The following is a 26,544-nucleotide window of genomic DNA, read 5'->3' as shown; positions in this document are numbered from 1 at the left end:
AGAGAGATACAGAGAGAGAGATACATATAGATAGAGAGATACATAGAGATACAGAGAGATATACATAGAGATATACATAGAGATACATAGAGACATAGAGAGATAGATAGAGATATACATAGAGATATACATAGAGATACAGAGAGATACATAGAGATATACATAGAGATAGAGAGATACAGAGAGAGAGATACATATAGATAGATACATAGAGATACATAGAGATATACATAGAGATACAGAGAGATACATAGAGATACAGAGAGATACAGAGAGATATACATAGAGATACATAGAGATACATAGAGACATAGAGAGATGCATAGAGATACATAGAGATATACATAGAGATACAGAGAGATACATATAGATAGAGAGATACATAGAGATATACATAGAGATATACATAGAGATATACATAGAGATAGAGAGATACATAGAGATACATAGAGATATACATAGAGATACAGAGAGATACATAGAGATATACATAGAGATATACATAGAGATATACATAGAGATACATAGAGATAGAGAGATACATAGAGATAGATAGACATAGATAGAGAGATACATAGAGATAGAGAGATACATAGAGACAGTGTGGTGTGTGTAGTGTGGTGTGTGTAGTGTAGTGTGTGTAGTGTGGTGTGTGTAGTGTAGTGTGTGTAGTGTGGTGTGTGTAGTGTAGTGTGTGTAGTGTGGTGTGTGTAGTGTGTGGTGTGGTGTGTGTAGTGTAGTGTGTGTAGTGTAGTGTGTGTAGTGTGGTGTGTGTGGTATGGTGTGTGTAGTGTGGTGTGTGTAGTGTGGTGTGTGTAGTGTGGTGTGTGTAGTGTAGTGTGTGTAGTGTGGTGTGTGTAGTGTGTGTAATGTGGTGTGTGTAGTGTGGTGGGTGTAGTGTGGTGTGTGTGGTGTGGTGTGTGTAGTGTGGTGTGTGTAGTGTGGTGTGTGTAGTGTGGTGTGTGTAGTATGGTGTGTGTAGTGTGGTGTGTGTAGTGTGGTGTGTGTAGTGTGGTGTGTGTGGTGTGGTGTGTGTAGTGTGGTGTGTGTAGTGTGGTGTGTGTAGTGTGGTGTGGTGTGTGTAGTGTGGTGTGTGTAGTGTGTGTAGTGTGGTGTGTGTAGTGTGGTGTGTGTAGTGTGGTGTGTGTGGTGTGTGTAGTGTGGTGTGTGTAGTGTGGTGTGTGTGTGGTGTGTGTAGTGTGGTGTGTGTAGTGTGGTGTGTGTAGTGTGGTGTGTGTAGTGTGTGTAGTGTGGTGTGGTGTGGTGTGTGTGGTGTGTGTGGTGTAGTGTGTGTAATGTGGTGTGTGTAGTGTGGTGTGTGTAGTGTGGTGTGTGTAGTGTGGTGTGTGTGGTGTGGTGTGTGTGGTGTGGTGTGTGGTGTGGTGTGTGTGGTGTGGTGTGTGTAGTGTGGTGTGTGTAGTGTGGTGTGTGTAGTGTGGTGTGTGTAGTGTGGTGTGTGTAGTGTGGTGTGTGTGGTGTGGTGTGTGTAGTGTGGTGTGTGTAGTGTGGTGTGTGTAGTGTAGTGTGTGTAGTGTGGTGTGTGTAGTGTGGTGTGTGTAATGTGGTGTGTGTAGTGTGGTGGGTGTAGTGTGGTGTGTGTAGTGTGGTGTGTGTAGTGTGGTGTGTGTAGTGTGGTGTGTGTAGTGTGGTGTGTGTAGTGTGGTGTGTGTAGTGTGGTGTGTGTGGTGTGGTGTGTGTAGTGTGGTGTGTGTAGTGTGGTGTATGTAGTGTGGTGTGGTGTGTGTAGTGTGGTGTGTGTAGTGTGTGTAGTGTGTGTAGTGTGGTGTGTGTAGTGTGGTGTGTGTAGTGTGGTGTGTGTAGTGTGGTGTGTGTGGTGTGTGTAGTGTGGTGTGTGTAGTGTGGTGTGTGTGGTGTGTGTAGTGTGGTGTGTGTAGTGTGGTGTGTGTAGTGTGGTGTGTGTAGTGTGTGTAGTGTGGTGTGGTGTGGTGTGTGTGGTGTGGTGTGTGTGGTGTAGTGTGTGTAGTGTGGTGTGTGTAGTGTGGTGTGTGTAGTGTGGTGTGTGTAGTGTGGTGTGTGTAGTGTGGTGTGTGTGGTGTGGTGTGTGTAGTGTGGTGTGTGTAGTGTGGTGTATGTAGTGTGGTGTGGTGTGTGTAGTGTGGTGTGTGTAGTGTGTGTAGTGTGTGTAGTGTGGTGTGTGTAGTGTGGTGTGTGTAGTGTGGTGTGTGTAGTGTGGTGTGTGTGGTGTGTGTAGTGTGGTGTGTGTAGTGTGGTGTGTGTGGTGGTGTGTAGTGTGGTGTGTGTAGTGTGGTGTGTGTAGTGTGGTGTGTGTAGTGTGTGTAGTGTGGTGTGGTGGTGTGTGTGGTGTGTGTGGTGTGTGTGTGTGTGTAGTGTGGTGTGTGTAGTGTGGTGTGTGTAGTGTGGTGTGTGTGGTGGTGTGTGTGGTGTGTGTGGTGTGTGTGGTGTGGTGTGTGTGGTGTGGTGTGTGTAGTGTGGTGTGTGTAGTGTGGTGTGTGTAGTGTGGTGTGTGTAGTGGTGTGTGTAGTGTAGTGTGGTGTGTGTAGTGTGGTGTGGTGTAGTGTGGTGTGTGTAGTGTGGTGTGTGTAGTGTGGTGTGTGAAGTGGACACCAGAGTAGAGGGTGGAGAGGGCACGCACCAGAGCTGGGTGGCCCTGGGTACGGAGAGAGATAGACAGAGAGGGAGATAGATAGAGAGAGATAGAGAGAGAGACAGAGGGAGATAGATAGACATAGAGCGAGAGAGTGAATGAGTGAGCGAGTGAGCGAATGAGTGAGTGAGTGAATGAATGAGTGAGTGAACGAGTGAGTGAACGATGTGAACGAGTGAATGAATGAGTGAACGTGCACGTACGAAGCTGCGTGTGTACTGCTGCATGAGCGAGTGAATGAGTGAATGAGTGAGTGAATGAGTGAGTGAGTGAATGAGTGAGTGAGTGAGTGAATGAGTGAATGAGTGAGTGAGTGAACGAGTGAGCTAGTGAGTAAGTGAGTGAGTGAGTAAGTAAGTGAGTAAGTGAGTAAGTAAGTAAGTGAATGAGTGAGTAAGTAAGTGAATGAGTGAACGAGTGAGTGAGTGAGTGAATAAGTGAATGAGTGAATGAGTGAGTGAATGAGTGAATGAGTGAGTGAACGAATGAGTGACCGTGCACGCACGAAGCTGCGTGTGTACTGCTGCATGAGCGAGCGAGTGAATGAGTGAGTGAACGAGTGAATGAGTGAATGAATGAGTGAGTGAATGAGTGAGTGAATGAGTGAGTGAATGAATGAACGAATGAGTGAACGTGCACGCACGAAGCTGCGTGTGTACTGCTGCATGAGCGAGTGAGTGAATGAGTGAGTGAATGAGTGAATGAATAAGTGAGTGAGTGAATGAGTGAGTGAGTGAATGAATGCGTGAATGAGTGAGTGAATGAGTGAGTGAATGAGTGAGTCAGTGAGTGAACGAGTGAGTGAGTGAATTAATGAGTGAATGAGTGAGTGAATGAATGAGTGAATGAATGAATGAATGAGTGAACGAGTGAGTGAGTGAATGAGTGAATGAGTGAGTGAGTGAGTGAATGAGTGAATGAGTGAGTGAGTGAATGAGTGAATGAATAAGTGAATGAGTGAGTGAGTGAATGAGTGAGTGAATGAGTGAGTGAATGAGTGAGTGAATGAGTGAGTGAATGAGTGAATGAATGAGTGAGTGAATGAGTGAATGAGTGCGTGAATGAATGAGTGAACGTGCACGCACGAAGCTGCGTGTGTACTGCTGCATGAGCGAGCGAGTGAGTGAGTGAGTGAATGAGTGAGTGAATGAGTGAGTGAATGAATGAATGAGTGAACGTGCACGCACGAAGCTGCGTGTGTACTGCTGCATGAGCGGCTCCGGGCTGAGAGCACACTCCGCCAGTGCCCGCGTCACCGACTCCGGCGCCGCGAAGTCCGGGAAGCCCTGGCCCAGGTTCACCGAGGGGTAGTCCCTGGCCAGCTTCACAAACTCCACCCTGCCACCGGCACGACAACACCACGACGACACCAACACCACCAAGGGGTCAATACCACCACCACCACCACCACCGGAACCACACCACGACGACACCAACACCACCAAGGGGTCAACACCACCACCACCACCACCACCACCGGAACCACACCACGACGACACCAACACCACCAAGGGGTCAATACCACCACCAACACCACCACCACCGGCACGACAACACCACGACGACACCAACACCACCAAGGGGTCAATACCACCACCACCACCACCACCACCACCGGCACGACAACACCACGACGGCACCAACACCACCAAGGGGTCAATACCACCACCACCACCACCACCGGAACCACACCACGACGACACCAACACCACCAAGGGGTCAATACCACCACCACCACCACCGGCACGACAACACCACGACGACACCAACACCACCAAGGGGTCAATACCACCACCACCACCACCACCGGCACGACAACACCACGACGACACCAACACCACCAAGGGGTCAATACCACCACCACCACCACCGGCACGACAACACCACGACGACACCAACACCAACACCACCAAGGGGTCAATACCACCACCACCGGAACCACACCACGACGACACCAACACCAACACCGCTGGGTCATCACCGGCACGACAACACCAACACCACCACGGGGTCAACACCACCACCACCACCGGAACGACACCAGGACAACACCAACACCACCACCGCCGGGTCATCACCGTGACATCACCGTGTCATCACCGTGACATCACCGTGTCATCACCGTGACATCACCGTGTCATCACCGTGTCATCACCGTCACATCACCGTGTCATCACCGTGTCATCACCGTGTCATCACCGTGACATCACCGTGACATCACCGTGTCATCACCGTGTCATCACCGTGACATCACCGTGTCATCACCGTGTCATCACCGTGACATCACCGTGACATCACCGTGTCATCACCGTGACATCACCGTGTCATCACCGTGACATCACCGTGTCATCACCGTGACATCACCGTGACATCACCGTGACATCACCGTGACATCACCGTGTCATCACCGTGACATCACCGTGACATCACCGTGACATCACCGTGACATCACCGTGACATCACGGTGTCATCACCGTGACATCACCGTGACATCACCGTGTCATCACCGTGTCATTCATTAACCTATTCACCGGTACGCTAACAGCATTTGCCCGTACAGCCTGTTCAGGCTGGGTGGGTGGGTGGCTGGGTGGGTGGCTGGGTGGGTGGGTGGGTGGCTGGGTGGGTGGGTGGCTGGGTGGGTGGGTGGCTGGGTGGGTGGGTGGCTGGGTGGGTGGGTGGGTGGCTGGGTGGGTGGGTGGGTGGCTGGGTGGGTGGGTGGCTGGGTGGATGGGTGGGTGGCTGGGTGGGTGGGTGGCTGGGTGGGTGGGTAGCTGGATGGGTGGGTGGGTAGCTGGGTGGGTGGGTGGGCAGCTGGCTGGGTGGGTGGCTGGCTGGGTGGGTGGTTGGCTGGGTGGGTGGCTAGCCGGGTGTGTCTGTGTGTGTGTAGCGGTTAGCGCTACACTGCGCTATGAACCTGGCGACCCGGGTTTGACTCCCGCTCACGGCCAACACCAGTGACGATTATCTGAACCGGTTCCGGGCCTCCCCTAGGTCGACTCAGCCTCAACTGAGTACCTGGTGCTGTGTGTGAACATCGCCACTAGGGAGACAAAGGCGGTCGGGCGTGGTGCTGGCCACCCACCCCCTCGTGTACCGTTCCGGCCTTCATAGGTGCTCGCTAACAGCACTTGCCCCTACAGTATGTTACAGGCTATATGGGGGATCTTTGTCTTTGTGTCTGTGTGTGTGTCTGTGTTTGTGTGTCTGTGTGTGTGTGTCTGTGTGTGTGTCTGTGTGTGTGTGTCTGTGTGTGTGTGTCTGTGTGTGTGTGTCTGTGTGTGTGTCTGTCTGTGTGTGTGTCTGTGTGTGTGTCTGTGTGTGTCTGTGTGTGTGTCTGTGTGTGTGTGTGTCTGTGTGTGTGTGTGTGTGTCTGTGTGTGTGTCTGTGTGTGTGTGTGTATGTGTGTGTCTGTGTGTGTGTCTGTGTGTGTGTGTGTGTCTGTGTGTGTGTCTGTGTGTGTGTGTGTCTGTGTGTGTCTGTGTGTGTGTCTGTGTGTGTGTGTGTGTATGTGTGTGTCTGTGTGTGTGTGGGCGTACCGAGTGACATAGGAGATTGCAGAGCAACCCAATGCCACTCACCACTCACCGCACCACTCACCGCACCACTCACCGCACCACTCACCGCACCACTCACCGCACCACACCACTCACCGCACCACTCACCGCACCACTCACCGCACCACTCACCGCACCACTCACCGCACCACTCACCACACCACTCACCACACCACTCACCACACCACATCACTCACCACTCACCACACCACTCACCACACCACTCACCACACCACTCACCACTCACCACTCACCACTCACCACACCACACCACTCACCACACAACTCACCACACCACACCACTCACCACACCACTCACCACACCACTCACCACACCACACACCACACCACACCACTCACCACACCACAACACACACCACTCACCACACCACACACCACACCACTCACCACACCACACACCACTCACCACACCACACACCACACACCACTCACCACACTACCACCACACCACACACCACTCACCACACCACTCACCGCACCACTCACCACACCACTCACCGCACCACTCACCACACCACTCACCACACCACTCACCACACCACTCACCACACCACACACCACACCACACACCACACCACACACCACACACCACTCACCACACCACTCACCACACACCACACACCACTCACCACACCACTCACCCGCACCACTCACCGCACCACTCACCACACCACTCACCACACACCACACCACACCACTCACCACACCACTCACCATACACCACACACCACACCACTCACCACACCACTCACCACACCACTCACCACACCACTCACCACACCACACAACTCACCACACCACTCACCACACCACACACCACACACCACACCACACACCACACACCACTCACCACACCACTCACCACACCACTCACCACACCACTCACCACACCACTCACCACACCACTCACCACACCACACACCACTCACAACACCACTCACCACACCACTCACCACACCACTCACCACACCACTCACCACACCACTCACCACACCACTCACCACACACCACACCACACACCACTCACCACACCACACCACACCACTCACCACACCACTCACCACACCACACACCACACCACTCACCACACCACTCACCACACCACTCACCACACCACTCACCACACCACTCACCACACCACACACCACACCACACCACTCACCACACCACTCACCACACACCACACCACACACCACAAACCACACCACACACCACACCACTCACCACACCACTCACCACTCACCACACCACACCACACACCACTCACCACACCACTCACCACACACCACACCACTCACCACACCACACACCACACCACACACCACTCACCACACCACTCACCACACCACTCACCACACCACTCACCACACGTTCTTGTCCAGCCCATCGATGCGCTGTGCGTTGGTGTGTCGCGACATGGTCACCTTGCAGGGTCACACCACACCAGAAGGCCACAACGTCAACAACAACAACAACCACCACCAGCATCATCATCATCATCACCATCACTTTGCTCGTGATCAACCAGGCTATGCGTTAACTGTGTGTTAGCCGACTCTCAAACTATTTCTCTCGCTCTAAACATGTTGTTACGAGGCCCTCTCATTGGGCCATTCCGCCTTCTTTCCCTCGTTTGGCTTCGGGGGTGGATTTCCACTCAACTCTCTCTCGAGAACGTGCCACTCTTGCTGGGTCTTTCATTGACATGCTGATGCCTCTGCTACAGCAGACCCAACTCTCTCTCTCTCTCTATGTATGGAAGGCCTCAACACAGAGGTATTGGGTCTCCGTGTGTCTGTGTTTGTGTGTCTATCTGTGTGTGTGTGTTTTGTGTGTCTATCTGTGTGTGTCTGTGGTGTGTGTCTCTCTGTGTGTCTGTGTTGTGTGTGTCTCTCTGTGTGTGTCTGTGTTGTGTGTCTCTCTGTGTGTGTCTGTGTTGTGTGTCTCTCTGTGTCTGTGTTGTGTGTCTCTCTGTGTGTGTCTGTGTTGTGTCTCTCTGTGTCTGTGTTGTGTGTCTCTGTGTGTCTATGTTGTGTGTCTCTCTCTGTGTTGTGTGTCTCTCTCTGTGTGTCTCTGTGTTGTGTGTCTCTCTGTGTCTACGTTGTGTGTCTCTGTGTGTGTCTCTCTCTGTGTCTGTGTGTCTCTCTCTCTGTGTGTCTATGTTGTCTCTCTCTCTGTGTGTCTCTCTGTGTGTCTGTGTTGTCTCTCTGTGTGTCTATGTTGTGTGTCTCTCTCTGTGTCTCTGTGTTGTGTCTCTCTCTGTGTGTCTACGTTGTGTGTCTCTGTGTGTGTGTCTCTCTGTGTGTCTCTCTCTCTGTGTGTCTATGTTGTCTCTCTCTGTGTGTCTGTGTGTCTCTCTCTGTGTCTATGTTGTGTGTGTCTAAGTGTATCTGTGTGTCTCTCTGTGTGTCTGTGTTGTCTCTCTGTGTGTCTGTGTTGTGTGTGTCTCTCTGTGTCTGTGTTGTCTCTCTCTGTGTGTCTGTGTTGTGTGTGTCTCTCTGTGTGTCAATGTTGCGTGTGTCTCTGTGTATCTGTGTCTGTGTGTCTCTCTGTGTGTGTCTGTGTTGTCTCTCTGTGTGTCTGTGTTGTGTCTCTGTGTGTCTGTGTGTCTGTGTTGTGTCTCTCTCTGTGTGTCTCTGTGTTGTGTGTCTCTCTGTGTCTGTGTTGTCTCTATGTGTGTCTGTGTTGTGTCTCTGTGTGTCTGTGTTGTGTCTCTCTCTGTGTGTCTCTGTGTTGTGTGTCTCTGTGTCTGTGTTGTCTCTCTCTGTGTGTCTGTGTTGTGTCTCTCTCTGTGTCTGTGTGTCTCTCTGTGTCTGTGTTGTGTGTCTCTCTCTGTGTGTGTCTGTGTTGTGTGTCTCTCTGTGTCTGTGTTGTCTCTCTGTGTGTCTCTGTCTGTGTTGTCTCTCTCTCTGTGTCTGTGTTGTCTCTGTGTGTCTGTGTTGTGTGTGTCTCTCTGTGTTGTCTCTGTGTCTATTTTGTGTCTGTGTGTCTGTGTTGTGTCTCTCTCTGTGTCTCTGTGTTGTGTTGTCTCTCTGTCTCTGTGTGTATCTGTGTGTCTCTGTGTGTGTCTCTGTGTCTCTGTGTGTCTCTCTGTCTCTGTGTTGTCTCTCTGTGTGTGTCTCTTTTTTATGCTTGTGAAACGTGGACTCCCCTAATGGAACATCTTCACTGGTTAGAAACATTTAGGCTGGCCTGCCTACGATCCATCCTGGGTTTAACCAGACTGGATTGTATGAGGAGCTCACAAATCCTTGAAAGATCTGGGCAGGGTCCCATCGGCGAGCTCCTCCGGCGGGCAAGGCTGCGATGGCTGGGTCATGTAGCCCGCATGCCCAGCCACCGCATGCCGAAACAGCTTTTGTTCGGCCGGATCGAGGGGGCTAAGCGGGCGCGGCACGGGCTAGAGAAGAGATGGAGTGATGTGGTACAGGAGGACGTGGAGCTGAGTGGACTTGCCGATGACTGGTACCAGCGGTGTCAAGATCGGCCTCTGTGGAGGAGGCTCGTGAAGGATGCTACTGGGCAGTTGGAGGTAGTCGCCCTCCAACAACAACGGAGGGCGGAGGAGCGACGCTCACAACAACGAGCGGAGCGCCGGGTGGCTAAAGCACAGCATGTTGGCACAGTAGGGGGCACAGGTGGTGCATCAGCCAGTCATCTCAGTCAATCGACCCGTGGCACCTGGGTCTGCCCCGTGACCTCCTGCCAGCGGGCGTTCTACACTTCACGTGGCCTCAGGGTGCACATGGCCTGGCACAAGCGTCGTGGTGACGTCACCGCCACTTAGTGGCGAATGGCGGTTGTTGTTGTTGTCTATGTGTGTCTCCGTGTGTCTCTCTGTGTCTCTGTGTGTCTCCGTGTCTGTGTTTTGTCTCTCAAATTTAGTTCGACCAGATGATGGTACACAACACGTGTACACGTGTACACAACACGTGTACACAGCACAAAACACATCACACACGGCACAAAACACACAATGATAGGAGTGTAACATACATAAAAAGGTCTCTACGTGTCTATGGGTCTCTGTGTATCTCTACGTGTCTATGGGTCTCTATGTATCTCTACGTGTCTATGGGTCTCTGTGTATATCTACGTGTCTATGGGTCTCTATGTATCTCTACGTGTCTATGGGTCTCTATGTATCTCTACGTGTCTATGGGTCTCTGTGTGTCTCTACGTGTCTATGGGTCTCTATGTATCTCTACGTGTCTATGGGTCTCTATGTATCTCTACGTGTCTATGGGTCTCTATGTATCTCTACGTGTTTATGGGTCTCTATGCATCTCTACGTGTCTATGGGTCTCTGTGTATCTCTACGTGTCTATGGGTCTCTATGTATCTCTACGTGTCTATGTATCTCTACGTGTCTATGGGTCTCTGTGTATCTCTACGTGTCTATGGGTCTCTGTGTATCTCTACGTGTCTATGGGTCTCTATGTATCTCTACGTGTCTATGGGTCTCTGTGTATCTCTATGTGTCTATGGGTCTCTATGTATCTCTACGTGTCTATGGGTCTCTGTGTATCTCTACGTGTCTATGGGTCTCTATGTATCTCTATGGGTCTCTGTGTATCTCTACGTGTCTATGGGTCTCTATGTATCTCTACGTGTCTATGGGTCTCTATGTATCTCTACGTGTCTATGGGTCTCTATGTATGTCTATGGGTCTCTATGTATCTCTACGTGTCTATGGGTCTCTGTGTATCTCTACGTGTCTATGGGTCTCTATGTATCTCTATGGGTCTCTGTGTATCTCTACGTGTCTATGGGTCTCTATGTATCTCTACGTGTCTATGGGTCTCTATGTATCTCTACGTGTCTATGGGTCTCTATGTATCTCTACGTGTCTATGGGTCTCTGTGTATCTCTACGTGTCTATGGGTCTCTATGTATCTCTACGTGTCTGTGGGTCTCTGTGTATCTCTACGTGTCTATGGGTCTCTATGTATCTCTATGGGTCTCTGTGTATCTCTACGTGTCTATGGGTCTCTATGTATCTCTACGTGTCTATGGGTCTCTATGTATCTCTACGTGTCTATGGGTCTCTATGTATCTCTACGTGTCTATGGGTCTCTGTGTATCTCTACGTGTCTGTGGGTCTCTGTGTATCTCTACGTGTCTATGGGTCTCTGTGTATCTCTACGTGTCTATGGGTCTCTATGTATCTCTACGTGTCTATGGGTCTCTATGTATCTCTACGTGTCTATGGGTCTCTATGTATCTCTATGTGTCTATGGGTCTCTATGTGTCTCTGTGTATCTCTACGTGTCTATGGGTCTCTATGTATCTCTACGTGTCTATGGGTCTCTATGTATCTCTACGTGTCTATGGGTCTCTATGTATATCTACGTGTCTATGTATCTCTACGTGTCTATGGGTCTCTGTGTATCTCTATGTGTCTATGGGTCTCTATGTATCTCTACGTGTCTATGGGTCTCTATGTATCTCTACGTGTCTGTGGGTCTCTGTGTATCTCTACGTGTCTATGGGTCTCTGTGTATCTATGGGTCTGTGTATCTCTACGTGTCTATGGGTCTCTATGTATCTCTACGTGTCTATGGGTCTCTGTGTATCTCTACGTGTCTATGGGTCTATGTATCTCTACGTGTCTATGGGTCTCTATGTATCTCTACGTGTCTATGGGTCTCTATGTATCTCTATGGGTCTCTGTGTATCTCTACGTGTCTATGGGTCGCTATGTATCTCTACGTGTCTATGGGTCTCTGTGTATCTCTACGTGTCTATGGGTCTCTGTGTATCTCTACGTGTCTGTGGGTCTCTATGTATCTCTACGTGTCTATGGGTCTCTATGTATCTCTACGTGTCTATGGGTCTCTATGTATCTCTATGGGTCTCTGTGTATCTCCACGTGTCTATGGGTCTCTATGTATCTCTACGTGTCTATGGGTCTCTATGCATCTCTACGTGTCTATGGGTCTCTGTGTATCTCTATGGGTCGCTATGTATCTCTACGTGTCTATGGGTCTCTATGTATCTCTACGTGTCTATGGGTCTCTGTGTATCTCTACGTGTCTATGGGTCTCTGTGTATCTCTACGTGTCTATGGGTCTCTGTGTATCTCTACGTGTCTATGGGTCTCTATGTATCTCTACGTGTCTATGGGTCTCTGTGTAGCTCGGTGGTGTTGGGGGAGGGGGACGTTGACATTCGGTAAAAGACACAAAAAGAAAAATGGCACGAGACAGACAAAAAAATATATGTTTTTAAAATAATCTACAAAGTGTTGCAAACTTTCGCGTGCATCCTGGGCGCTGCGCAAAGCGGTGTGGGTCTGCCTGTACCCCTTGCAGAGTAGAGAAGGATGACGAGGAGGAGGATGAGGATGATGAGGAGGAGAGGAGTGAAGAGGGCCTCCTCTGACACCAGAGCCGAGACGGCGATGCCAAAAAAGTCGCCGCTCTGATCCACGAAGTCATGGTCGAGGGCTCGGCGGAAATAGCCCCGCCCCCTCCGGGTTGCCACGCCCCCCCCGGGGTCGCCTCGCTCCCGTTAACACCGCCAGCCCCGCCCACCCGGCCCCTCCAACCAACGGCAGCGACGCCCCCGCCCCCCCCCCGGGTCGCCCCGCCCCCCCGGGTCGCCCCGCCCCCCCGGGTCGCCCCGCCCCACCCCCCCGGGTCGCCCGGCCCCCTCCCCCGGGGTCGCCTCGCTCCCGTTAGCACCGCCAGCCCCGCCCACCCGGCCCCTCCAACCAACGGCAGCGACGCCCCCGCCCCCCCCCCGGGTCGCCCCGCCCCCCCGGGTCGCCCCGCCCCACCCCCCCGGGTCGCCCGGCCCCCTCCCCCGGGGTCGCCTCGCTCCCGTTAGCACCGCCAGCCCCGCCCACCCCGCCCCTCCAACCAACGGCAGCGACGCCCCAGCCAAACCCCGCCCACCCCGCCACTGCAACCAACGCCAGCCCCGCCCCCGCCAACCTCGTCAGCCACGCCCACCTCCCCCCCCCTTACCCGCTCACCCCGCCCCGCTGACCCCATCCCCACCCGCAAGTCATTTCCGCTTCATCCGGCGGACGTGACGTCAAGCGGCATTGCCAATATGGCCGCGCCCATGGAGGGAGGGGAGGGTCTCATGGTCCATTTAAATACAGTACATTACAGTACTGTACATTGTTTTGAATCTTCACTCGAAGCTTTCCTAACTGCAGAAATTAATATTCTTTGGTCTTTCGGTAAAGTCACGGAGATAGGTTCAAAGAAAGAAAATAAACTACGCCCACCGATTGCGTGGTTTTCTGTTATTTTTATTATTTTTTTGAACATATCTACGTTAAATTTTGATATAAAGCTTTCGTGACTGCAGGGATTCATATTCTTGGTTCTTGTTTTATATTATTTTATTGTTTTATTGTTTCCCTTCTACGTGACTTTACCGAAAGAACCAAGAATATATATCTACGTTACTTTACCAAAAGAACCAATAAGTTTTGTACCGACTTACGAACACCTCGACTTACAAGCACCTCGACTTACAAACACCTCGACTTACAAACACCTCGACTTATGACCACATCGACTTACAGGCACTTCCACTGAAAAAAGGCGCTTCGACTTACGAACACCTCGACTTACAAACACCTCGACTTACAAACACCTCGACTTATGACCACATCGACTTACAGGCACTTCCACTGAAAAAAGGCGCTTCGACTTACGAACACCTCGACTTACGAACGGACCCCGGGAACGAATGCAGAATCAGAAATATGTTTTATTTATACTGCAGCAGGAGGAATCCGAAGGGCCATGAAGCTCTTTTAACTCACAGACCTGTGCGGTAGCGGGCCACGGGGTAAGAACGTGACAATAACAACCACAGTGACACAAACACCGATAGCCGTGGTGCAAAGTCCAAGACGGGTTAAACATATCACCCAGACACTCGCAAGTACAACACTCATCCACCCACCCCCCCCCATCCTACCACTGAACTTTGTAACTTATCTCTCAGAAGCGACCCTGCACACCTACAAATGGATAACCAACCACTCACAAAGTGGCTAAATCGTCACCATCATCATCATCATCGTCGTGTGGACATCTACTCCAGCGCTGTCCTCGAGACAGCCTGGACCCTTCACCTGATGAAGGCCGCTTGTGTCGTGGCCGAAACGTCGTGATTTTTGTCGTTTTATTGTTTTACCTACGCGACGTTAACCGAATAGAACCAAAGAGTGTGGATCCTCGCAGTCACGAAAGCTTCAAATCTAGAAATCTGCAGCAGCACAGCGATCGAAAAACTCTATTGTATTCATGACTGCGGGAGAAAATCTGGGGGAGGGGGGGAGGGGGGTGGTGTAAGGGGACAATCTGCGGTGCCGCAGCCACGGAGCCGCTCCCGTCTGGGCCGTGCCCACCGCCGTGACGCCGCCCCCAAGGAGCGATGGCACCGGGACGCCGCCCCACGAAAGGCCCGAAGGGGGGAGTCACCTTGCCGGCGGGTTTTCGTACGGAAGCCCCCGACGGGATCAAGCTCCCGTGGTTTCCCACGGCCGGGGAACTGGGCGAACCCGCCCCCGAGGCTGACGTGCCCCGCAGCGCCGTGACCTGGGAGTGCAATCGCGCGGTCACGGCAGGGGCGGTTGAGCCGCCGCGGGTGGAAAGGCAACAACGCAGCGCGGGTCAAGCGGGCCGGTAGCGGGAGGAGCAGAAAAGCGGACGTCGAGGGGGACCACCGCGGTGACGTCACCAGAGCCGGGATCCGACTGTCAAAAGAGCGGGAAAATCCGGGCCCCTGATTGGACGGGAGGCCAGCGGGGGGGGGGGGGGGGCGGGGGCGGGGCCGCGCGGTGCCCTTTGATGTGAGGGAGAACGATAAAAGGGGGTGAAACCAGGGAGTGACGGGGTAGTGTTCCTGAAGGCATCGAGATCAGCGGGGTGTTGGAGCCAGCCAGGCCCAATTCTCCACGGAGACGACGCCCGGCATCGCCCTTCCGCAGCTTCCGGCGCATCGGAGTGGGAGCAAGCGTAAGCGAGGGAGAGGTGACTTTGGGCTAAATAACCACGGCAGAATAAGGGAGCGCCCGGCCGGATAGGTTGCGAGAGGTAGGTCAGGGTTTAAGTCCCGGTCAACCGAGGGATAGACTAGCGTCCGCTGACCCACGTTGGCACCCTGAGCTACGTCGGATTTGTTGCGGAGAAATAATTCGCCAGGAGAGCATAAACCGTGTCGTGTGGTCTCTGTGAGCGCGGGAAGGAGGGTGGAGTGTCGTTGGTCGGGTCACCGGGGCGCGCGGTAACTGCATCCGACCGTTCGGTAGAGCGCCTGGTGTCCGCGTGCTCGCGCGGCTGTTTTAAACGGCCCTTTAAATCGGGGCCGGAGCGACTCCCTCCAATCGGCGGCGCGCGCACGGTGGACGCCCCCCCGACTTCTGACCCCCGACCCCGGGTCCCGTGCGTGGGGGCTCGGGGCGGCCGCGGAGTCGCGCGTCGGCGCGCTTGTGCCCCTTTTGTGTTTACACGCACGGGACGGGGTTTCACTCCTCGGGTGGCACTCCCCGCAGCACGTCCGCCCCTGAGCCCGAGCGGCGGGTCGTAAGCGTAGAGCGGTCGGGCCCCCACCGATTGAATCGCGAATACGCGGGGGGCAGCAGCAAAGTCGGGGGGTACAGGGGAGCGAGGCATTGGGGGGGGGGGGCGGGGCGGTAGCCCGAACCCGACAGAGCAGTCGGGGAGCTGTAGCGCGATCGTGACGGAGGAGTCGGTGGGACGGCGGTCATTGAGTAGGTACGGAAAAATCTATCAAAACTTGACCCCTCCCTCAGTTTAACACGTAGGCTTTCGCGACCAATATTATTCATAATAAAGGTTTTTGGGGTAGGCTTAGTGCGGCCTGGAAGCGTATTATTAAATAATACACATTACATTTAAAGAATTGCTAATCTACAACTCATTACTAATCATAACCAATGACTGATTACTAATCGATTATATAATTACAATACCCCACCCCCCTCCGCCTCTAATCACTGCACCTGATATGAGTTAAGTGATGACGTCACCCTGCTGCTCTATATAAAAACCGGAAGCAAGCGAGGGCTTTACCATTCTGGCGAATTGCTTGATGATGCTGGATGTATTTACCAGCGAAACGTCGTACTCAAACTGTAAATGTGGATTCACTCTTCAACACACCGGTGGGCTGAAGTAGTGAATTATTTGTCTTTTGTCAACGTGACACTTTTTTTGCTGATTGGCCGTGTCGGGTGGTGGAGGGTTACGACACATTTATAAATAAACGCGATCTAACCCAAAAACCTTTATTTTGACCCCTCCCTGTACGCACACGGACTTTTTACCCCCCCCCCCCCCATCTGCGTACGTACTGTTGTATATGTCGGTTATGAAAATTTTGATGAAATAATAAAAATTAAATGAAATTAGGAAAATTGCGTAATTATCCGAAATTATGCTAATCGGTGTAATTATGCGCACGCATTATGCTAATTCGAAAGATAATCGTATTAATTTATGCGAGTGGGTGTGATTATGCTAATGAAAGCCGTTATGATAATAAGGCCCCGCCTGGCTGACGAGGGCCGGGTTATCAATCGGGATCATACAATTAATCGCGTGAAGCTATACCGGTGTGATGCGAGTATGCCAGAGTAAGCTCCGCTTTATTATTAACGCTCGGTAATACAATTATTCTCGCTTTAACATTTACTGAGTGTATTAGTGTGTTTATGTCAGGTCTCCAATTGAGATCTCAACGCAGAATACAGTTCTCATAAATAAGATTATTATGCATGAAACGGGAAGGAAACGCACCAAACTTCCGTGTTCAAGCAATTTATTCTAAATGAAACCTTAGCTCTAATATAATATGCGAACTCCTCAATCTTGGAATTTTCAACACAGTATCGATACGGTAACCGCCAACGATTGCGTTGTTTCACTTTGGCAACGGCACACGTGATTCATTCCACCGCGTAACGCGAGCTCAGTTGGTGAGAGAGAGAGAGAGCCGTTAAAACATGCATGCTATTCTACACAAAAAACCTTAACCCTACAATATGCAAATTCGTATACTTGAAATTGGCCACACAGTACTGCACTAATTCATGAATCCATATGCAACCCTCAATGCAAATTCTTATCACGTTGTTACTGGGTATCAGAGCAATTGATTATTATGCAGTGTAACATGAGCACGTGCGGCGATTATGAACGAAAGGTCCTTAAAAATTATGCGACGACATTCATACGAAAAGGCAATCAAAACAAGTTATTATTCCCAAAGGCACAAATACACGTCAATGGATTCATCATGCTCATTCATATGATTTAGAAAAAAATGGCTTGGAGTAATGGCGTGCGATGGTGCGCGTGCTCTCCCCAGAGATTCTTAACTTAGGCCAACTTTAATTAATTGTGGACAGATCGCCTGATGAGTGAGCGTAGCTCCGTGGCGAAGGTGTCAAGGATGAATTCGTATTGATGAATCCATTGGTATTTTACGCGATTAGACGTGCAACCCAAACAAACGAATTAAGAAGAAAGAAAAATGATTAATGTGCTTACAGACGACGGATTGTGTTCACTCGGTCTGCCGCGATACCTTCACGGCCACTGACGGCTCACGTACTTGAGGATTAGCCTTTTTTGTTAATGACTCGTGTATGCTTCGAGTGACGTGGATTATGTTGAGTAGGCCAGTGTTCGGAATTAATTATTTGTGTGAAGGCAGACGCCAGGTTTGTCGTGCGGTGGTGGGGGGGGGCAGAGTGCGTCATGCGTATAGTTGATTTCTTCTTTCACAGCAGTCGAGTTAGGCGCGGTGTTCCGTCGGTAGGTGGCGCTCACAGCACGTGTCGCAGCTGCCTCGGCGCTCGTTCGTTGATGGCCGGTTGGGTCAACGTGCGACCCTTTCCGCCCCCTTGGTGGCTGATGCTGGGGTTCTCGTCTAGCTTCTTCTGATGATGTTGAACTCGCACGGCATGGCACGTAGCTAAGCAGCGAGTCTCGCCATTCTGGCGAGTTGTGGAGACTTCTTCTGCGCCGGTGGTGGCTGATCTTCTGATGGTCGTCGTCTCCTTCTGCTGGCTGATGATGAGCTGGTCCGCTGGTCCATGATCTGATTTCAATGCTCGCGGGCCTCCTTTTCATGTTAAAATTTCTCCTTCTGGCTCCGCCTTCTTGCAAGGGGCGGAGCTCCTTTTGATTTAGCTGTGTCGTGGTCTGGAGTGTGTGTGTCCGTATGTGTGTCAGTGTGTGTGTCATTTATCCGTAGTTTAGTGGTAATTAATTAATGGACCCCCCTAATGGAACATCTTCGCCGGTTAGAAACATTTAGGCTGGCCTGCCTACGATCCATCCTGGGTTTAACCAGGCTGGATTGTGTGAGGAGCTCACAAATTCTTGCAAGATCTGGACACGGTCCCATCGGTGAGCTCCTACGGCACGCAAGGCTGCGTTGGCTGGGTCACGTAGCCCGCATGCCCAGCCACCGCATGTCGAAACAGCTTTTGTTCGGCCGGATCGAGGGGGCTAAATGGGCGCGGCACGGGCTAAAAAAGAGATGGAGTGACGTGGTACAGGAGGACGTGGAGCTGAGTGGACTTGCCGATGACTGGTACCAGCGGTGTCAAGATCGGCCTCTGTGGAGGAGGCTCGTGAAGGACGCTACTGGGCAGTTGAAGGCAGTCGCCCTCCAACAACAACGGAGGGCGGAGGAGCGACGCTCACAACAACGAGCGGAGCGCTGGGTGGCTAAAGCACAGCAGGTTGGCACAGTAGGGGGCACAGGTGGTGCACCAGCCAGTCATCTCAGTCATCTCACTCAGTCGACCCGTGGCACCTGGGTCTGCCCCGTGACCTCCTGCCAGCGGGCGTTCGACACTTCACGTGGCCTCAAGGTGCACATGGCCTGGCACAAGCGTCGTGATGAAGTCACCGGCACTTAGTGGCGAATGGCGGTTGTTGTTGTTGTGTCATTTATGTCATGATTCTGTTCGTTGCCCTCCTCTTTCCATAAACCATCGGAAAAAACACAGATGCTCCGAGTTATCCCGAAGGCGCCCCTTTGTCTGCATTATACGATCTGGGGGGAGGGCTGAGCCTTCCCGTCCGGTTGAGCCCTCCCTACGTGACTTACCCTACACACAACGGGTGGGTTAAGGCTTTTAAAGGTTAACATTTATTTTTATCACATTTGGTACCGTACCACTCGCAGTTACGATTCTGTCCGTGACTCAAGGTATTTGATTTTTATTTTCACGAGGGAAGATGCTCTCTTGAGCGTATGCATATTCTTATCGCGTGCTGCGGGAAGACAAAGACGGCCGGGAGGTTCTCTTTCTCTCTCTGGCTAGCCCTCGGTTTAACGTCGCTCAAATATCATTTGGTGTTTTATGTTTAACAAGGTTTGTGATTTTCCCCGTCACCCTGACCCTCCCTCAGGATTTATTAATTTTCCTCATTCCGTGCGTAAGCTTGATCATTTATATAATCTTATTTCCGATATCCTGAGCCAAGAGATAAGCCTCTCGATTGTTTGAATTTGTACTCCTTGGCGTTTGTGAGGTCGGGTAGCGGGCAAGGTGCATCGCAATTTAAGGTGGATAGCGTTAGCATCAATGTTCTGTGTGACACTATGTATTGTCATTTTCGATGTAAAGCTATTCGTGACTGCAAGGATTCATCTTCTTTGGTTCTTCCGGTAAAGTCACCACCACGTAGAATGAGAATAAAATAATAAATTAATAAAATAAGACAATTACATTCTCACGACGTTACCTGTGTTGTGGCCGAAACGTCGTGAGAATTTTACCGTCTTTCATTTCATCTCATTATTTTATTCTCATTCTACTGTAATTTTCTTTTAACGAAAATTTGTTCGCTGGGTTTCCGCTGATGGACGCTGCGTAGCTCGAAGGAATTCCCCCCCCCCCCCCGCCTGCCTGCCCCCTCCTCCCCTGATCTCTCTCTCTCTGCTTGTGCGGGGGGGTGCCGTCTCTCTGGTGTGTGCGTGTTGTTGCTTATTAAGCCATCGTTCTTCCGCGGGCGCAGATGGCCTGTGCGATAATTCCTTGGCTCTGGCATTATTCCTTGCTCTCCCGCGCTGCGGGAAGACAAAGGCGACCGGGGTCTCTCTGGAACACAGTTTATCCTGGTTTTCGTAAGCTTGAACCGTCCGATTCATCCCCTGCTGGATAACCCTGGATTTAACACTGCATCAGTATTATTTGTTTATATGTTCCCCAAGATTTTTGTGATTTTCACATTGTTATTAACTTGCTCTCTGTCCGTGCCCCGGTTGGGTCTGTGCTATTTTTGCGTCCGAGTTATCATTTACTTGTATCTTATTCTTGATGCCCTGAGGTTAGAGAATTCGCTTTGACTTAACTCGGGACTGCCAGGATTATTCTTGACGCTTCGGCCAGGTCGTGCAGAAAATTATTAAAGGTGAAAATGACATTTAGTATCGAATGAATAAACGGGCGATGATTCGCTGACGTGGATGGTGGCCTGGTTGTTAATTGGAGTGATTGTGAGGATCGATAATGTTAGCTTATTCTTGTCGTTGAATTTTGAACTTCAACCGTTGTTTAAATAGCAAAATAAGCGGAAAATTGTTTAAATCGCTTGTATGCGTTGGTTTGTCTGCGCTGACGGAAGGGGGGTGATGGGGCGAACTCACAAGCTTGGAATTCCTCCTTACCTCTTGGTGACCCCCCCCGAAGGCCGTGTTACATGAAATAGGTTTGTTTGTGAAATCGTTACTAGAGAATTAAAGCTTTCGTGACTGCATAAGTTACTCGTTCGTTTTTTTTTGTTTTCGGTAAAGTCACGTACGTAGAAATGCCATGAAATTTAAATGAAAAGCAATCAATCGCGACGTTTTGACCGCAACACAAGCGATCTTCATCAGGTGCAAAAAAAAACAATAACAAATAGCGAGGGAGCACATGGGGTGACATAAACGCGACACGTAGAGGGCGCTAAACTGCGCGGAGGTAAATACAACAAGAAGATGAGAGAAGAGCATTCAACAAACCTAAGAAAAAAAATTAAGTGATGCACAACCAGTCAGGCCAACAACAAATCTGGCGATTCTATCGATATGTCGCTAAGCCCTCTTTGCCCCGGAGTTTATCATTTATTTACAATTGGTCTTTTCACGATCTCCGTCTGCTCCTTGCTGTGAGTCTGGGTTTTGCGTGTTTTCATTTGTTACTTCGGTTGCTATTAACAAAAAAAAGATATATCGGCAAATATTCTTATTGATATTAATTGTGGGGGGAAAGGGGCCGTATACAACAGTACGCTTGACGGCACCCCCCCGAATCCTATAGAACGGCCGATATTTCGTCCACGCAGAAACGACCAAGGATGAATAACATTTCGATTTAAAGCTTTCGTGACTGCAAGGATTCATCTTCTTTGGTTCTTTCGGTAAAGTCGCCACCACGTAGAATGAGAATAAAACAATAAAATAAAACAATAAAATTCTCACGACGTTTCGGCTGAAACGTCGTGTTTCGGCTGAAACGTCGTGAGAATTTTATTGTTTTATTTTATTATTTCATTCTCATTCTACGTGGTGACTTTACCGAAAGAACCAAAGAAGATGAATAATGTTGAAGCAAACAGATAGTCCACCGCTGGCTCTCATTCGATCATTAAGTTGAGTACCTTTAAAAAGTTTGTCGAGCGTCCGCAAAGGTTCAAACGCCGACTGAACCCAGTCGAACGGGTGACGCATTAACAGGGATTCAGTCAACGCACGCATACGTCCAGGCTCAAGCACAGCAGCGTGATGGCTCGCAGTCAGGGGTACGGTGGTGTGGCACATTTGGAAGGGACCACTCTTTTAAATGATTTCCTCGTGCAGCAAGGGAGTAAAAGTGTGGCTCTGTGAAAGTTCCTCATGTGCTGTGCGGTGCGTCAATGCACGTGTGTACAGCAGCATGCGATGACTGAATTGGGCCCTGTAGGTGGCTGGCAAGGTTATTGAATGACCGCGCCTGTACACCAGCCACGTGGTTAATGGCGACTCGGTTCAAGGATCGCCGCGCGTGAACACCACGTGCTGTTGCGTCTTACAGATTAACCACAATGAATGCGTTCGCCCTCGATTTCGAGCACGTGCCCACCTGCCCACGTCCTTCATTTCGGGTGTGCAACAGTGGCGTACGAGTGACACCTCTCTCACAGTCAGTCCCACTTCTCCCGCTAGTGCTTGTTGTCTGACAGCTGAAGAAACTGAACTGTGGCTCATTTGAAGGCCAATGCAGACAAATTATTATTATCGAGGCTTCACCTCCCCCCCCCCCCCCCGTTTACCTATGCGTACGTACATTGTCAGTAGACCCCGCCCCCCCATACGCAAGCGTACGCATTTGGGTTAACCCCCCCCCCCTCCATGCGTACGTACTGAATGGATGGCCCCTAAGAACGTGACAACAACAACAACCGCCATTCGCCACTAAGTGGCCGTGACATCACAACGACGCTTGTGCCAGGCCATGTGCACCTTGAGGCCACGTGAAGTGTCGAAACGCCCGCGGGCAGGAGGTCACGGGGTAGACCCAAGTGCCACGGGTCGACTGACTGACATGACTGGCTGATGCACCACCTGTGCCCCCTACTGTGTTGCCAACCTGCTGTGCTTTAGCCACCCGGCGCTCCGCTCGTTGTTGTGACACAAACACCGATAGCAGCAGTGCAAAGTACAAGACTGGTTAAACAATCGCCCAGGCACTCACAAATACAACACTAAGCCATCTCCCCCATCATAACCAGGGCAAAGCCTCGCACCAAGCTACGTGTAACCTGTCATTCAGAAGCGACCCACCACAAACGGACAGCCGCTCAAACACAAAGTGGCTTAATCATCGTCACGTGGACAAGAATAGCAGCGAATTAATCAAAATATTTTTCTGTAGTTATTGCTGCAGGAGGAAATCTGATGAGCTACAAAGCTCTTTGACTCACAGAACATTATAACAACGCACGCGACATTAGCGCAACGTACAGGTCAAATCACCCGGACACTTACAAATACAAAACTAAACCATCCATATTATAACCAGGCCAAAGCCCCATTGGAGCTATGTAACTTGTCTGTCAGTAGCGACCAAGGCTATCACAAATGGATAACCGCTCACACAAAGTGGCTAAAACGCCGTCGTGTGAAAATCTAAAGCAGCAAAATCATCGAAATACAGGATAGTCCCCGACTTACGATACAGGCAGTCCCCGACTTACGATACAGGAAGTCCCCGACTTACGATAAGGCAGTCCCCTACTTACGATACAGGTAGTCCCCGACTTACGATACAGGAAGCCCCCGACTTACGATAAGGCAGTCCCCGACTTACGATACAGGTAGTCCCCGACTTACGATGGAGATACGTTACGACGACCCCCATCATCGTAAGTCGAAAATATCGTAAGTCGAAGATGGCCTTAGCCTACCCAGGAGTCTTAAAGAACGGTGATAATTGAGCAAAACAGAGCAATGTACAGTACCGTTCTGTATAAACGATATACTGTATGTAGTTATTAATTACAATACTGTACTGCACAGTAAAATGTAAAGTAAACAAAAAGACGAGGTAAATTCTTAGCCTACTATGTACGAGCTGAAATTTAATACAAAGCTTTTTTCAGGAAACAATCCTATCTGCTCTAAAAAAAAAAGCTTTAAACACGCGTACATCCAGTTATCGTACCTCGTACGCTGCTGCCTTTGCCTGCCGCGCGAAATTTAAAATATTTGACAATTTTATCGTATCGTAAGATCGAAACATCGTAAGTCGGGGACCGCCGTAAGTCGGGGACGATCTGCGGCAGCAAAAAAAAATCATCTAAACACTCTGCTGTGTGTATGACTAGCCGGAGGAAATCCGATGAGCTATGGAGCTCTTGAGCTCACGGACGGGGTAAGATAGGACCTGACTATCACAGATGACAGCTCACTCCAACGCTGTCCTCTGGACAGTCCGGTCCCTTCGCCGGATGAAGGACACTTGTGCTGTGGCCGAAACGTCGTGAGAATTTTATTGTTTAATTTTTGTTTTTTACCTACGTGACTTTACCGCACAGAACCAAAGAGTGCAGCTCAACCGAGTGGATTCTCGTCATCATCATCAATCATCATCACGTGGACATTTAAAGGAGCAACCCCACGACCTCCTGCGTACCGGGCGAGGGAGTTAACATCATCCCAGCCACCGTGGCGACCACTCGTGATGGGGTCGCGAGGGACTGCGTGTTACGTTAACTCGCTGCAACATTGGCAGACTCTCAAAACTCGAAGGCAATGTGGTTCTTGTTAATGCTATACATTACGCACTACACTGTGATACTATGCTATACGATACGCTATAATGATATACGCATATACAATAATACACTACACTATAATGCACTATACTATACATTAAACATAAACACTATACTATACTAGACTATGCACTACTATACTATACACCACTATAATACACTCCGCTATAATACACCGCATTATGGACTCCACTACACACTACACTATAAGACACTACTACATTATAATACACCACGATATACACTCCACTACAGACTACACTATCATACACTACACTATACACTACACTATACTCCATTATACTACACTATAAAACACTATACACTACACTATAATACACTACACACTACACTATACACTACTATACACTACACTATACACTACTATATACACTACACTATACACTACACACGACACTACACACTACACTATAATACACTGTACACTACACTATAATACACTGTACACTACACTATACACTACACTATACACTACACTATATACACTACTATACACTACACTATACACTACACTACACACTACATTATACACTACACTATACACTACATTATACACTACACTATACACTACACTATACACTACACTATACACTGCACTACACTATACACTACACTCTACACTATAACACTACATTATACACTACACTATACACTACATTATACACTACACTATACACTACACACTACACTACACACTACACACTACACTATACACTACAGACTACACTATACACTACACTATACACTATACTATACACTACACTCTACACTATACTATACACTACACTCTACACTACACTACAACAGGGGCGATAAGTGGTCTCGATTTGACTCGACGGCTTTTTAATCGGACAAACGCCTCCACATTCTGATTGATCCCTCCCACACAAACCGTGATGATGATCAACACTTGGATAACACTGAACCCTCTCATACAAAGACAAAGCTCCCCCGTGTAGCCTCTAACAGACAGTAGGGGCAAGTGCTGTTAGCTGGCAGCTCACACACAGACACAGACAAAGATCCCCCGTGTAGCCTCTAACAGACAGTAGGGGCAAGTGCTGTTAGTGGATAGCAGCTATGAGACACAGACAAAGCTCCCCCGTGTAGCCTCTAACAGACAGTAGGGGCAAGTGCTGTTAGCGAACAGCTCACACACAAAGCTCCCCCGTGTAGCCTCTAACAGACAGTATGGGCAAGTGCTGTTAGTAAGCGAGTAGCAGCAGCACCCGATGAAGGCTGTTCCAGGCACTGTGGCACACGAGGGGGTGGGTGGCGAGCACCATCATCATGATCACCATCATCATCATCACGATCACCATCATCATGATCACCATCATCATCATGATCATCATGATGATCACCATCATCATCATGATCACCATCATCATGATCACCATCATCATCACGATCACCATCATCACGATCACCATCATCATCACGATCACCATCATCACGATCACCATCATCACGATCATCATCATCACGATCACCATCATCACGATCACCATCATCACGATCACCATCATCATGATCACCATCATCATGATCACCATCATCATCATGATCACCATCATGATCACCATCATCATTACCATCATCATCATGATCACCATCATCATGATCACCATCATCATCATCAACTACATCATCAACATCATCATCAACATCAACTACATCATCATCATCAACTACATCAACTACATCTACATCATCAACATCATCATCAACTACATAATCAACTACATCATCAACATAATCAACTACATCATCAACATCATCAACTACATCATCAACATCATCATCAACTACATCATCATCATCAACTACATCATCATCATCAACATCATCAACATTATCATCAACTACATCATCATCATCAACATCATCATCAACTACATCATCATCAACTACATCATCATCAACATTATCAACTACATCATCATCAACATCATTATCAACTACATCATCATCAACATCATCATCATCAACTACATCATCATCAACT

General features: G+C 49.8%; 1 protein-coding gene across 2 annotated transcripts in view; it reads right to left on the bottom strand.

Annotated features, from left to right (window-relative positions):
- Positions 1–12,694, bottom strand: part of LOC116957425 (kynurenine--oxoglutarate transaminase 3-like) — a 43,726-nt gene extending 31,032 nt beyond the window's left edge. Inside the window, exons 1-3 of one of the 2 annotated variants that reach the window (XM_032979548.2) lie at positions 12,510–12,694; positions 7,570–7,628; positions 3,814–3,964 (exon numbers count right to left, since the gene is read on the bottom strand). In XM_032979548.2, the coding sequence (XP_032835439.2) occupies positions 3,814–3,964; positions 7,570–7,628; positions 12,510–12,644 (345 nt within the window). In that variant the 5' untranslated portion in view covers positions 12,645–12,694. Of the gene's footprint in view, positions 1–2,829; positions 2,874–3,813; positions 3,965–7,569; positions 7,629–12,509 lie in introns of those variants that run through there. The other variant, XM_076064885.1, reaches the window with a different exon arrangement.
- Between the last annotated feature and the right edge of the window lie 13,850 nt (positions 12,695–26,544).

This window comes from Petromyzon marinus, unplaced genomic scaffold (assembly GCF_048934315.1).
Source record: "Petromyzon marinus isolate PM22_M1 ecotype Great Lakes invasive population unplaced genomic scaffold, UKy_Petmar_22M1.pri1.0 PM_Scaffold_87, whole genome shotgun sequence".
NCBI lineage: Eukaryota > Metazoa > Chordata > Hyperoartia > Petromyzontiformes > Petromyzontidae > Petromyzon > Petromyzon marinus.
This window is presented reverse-complemented; position numbering and strand designations above follow the sequence as displayed.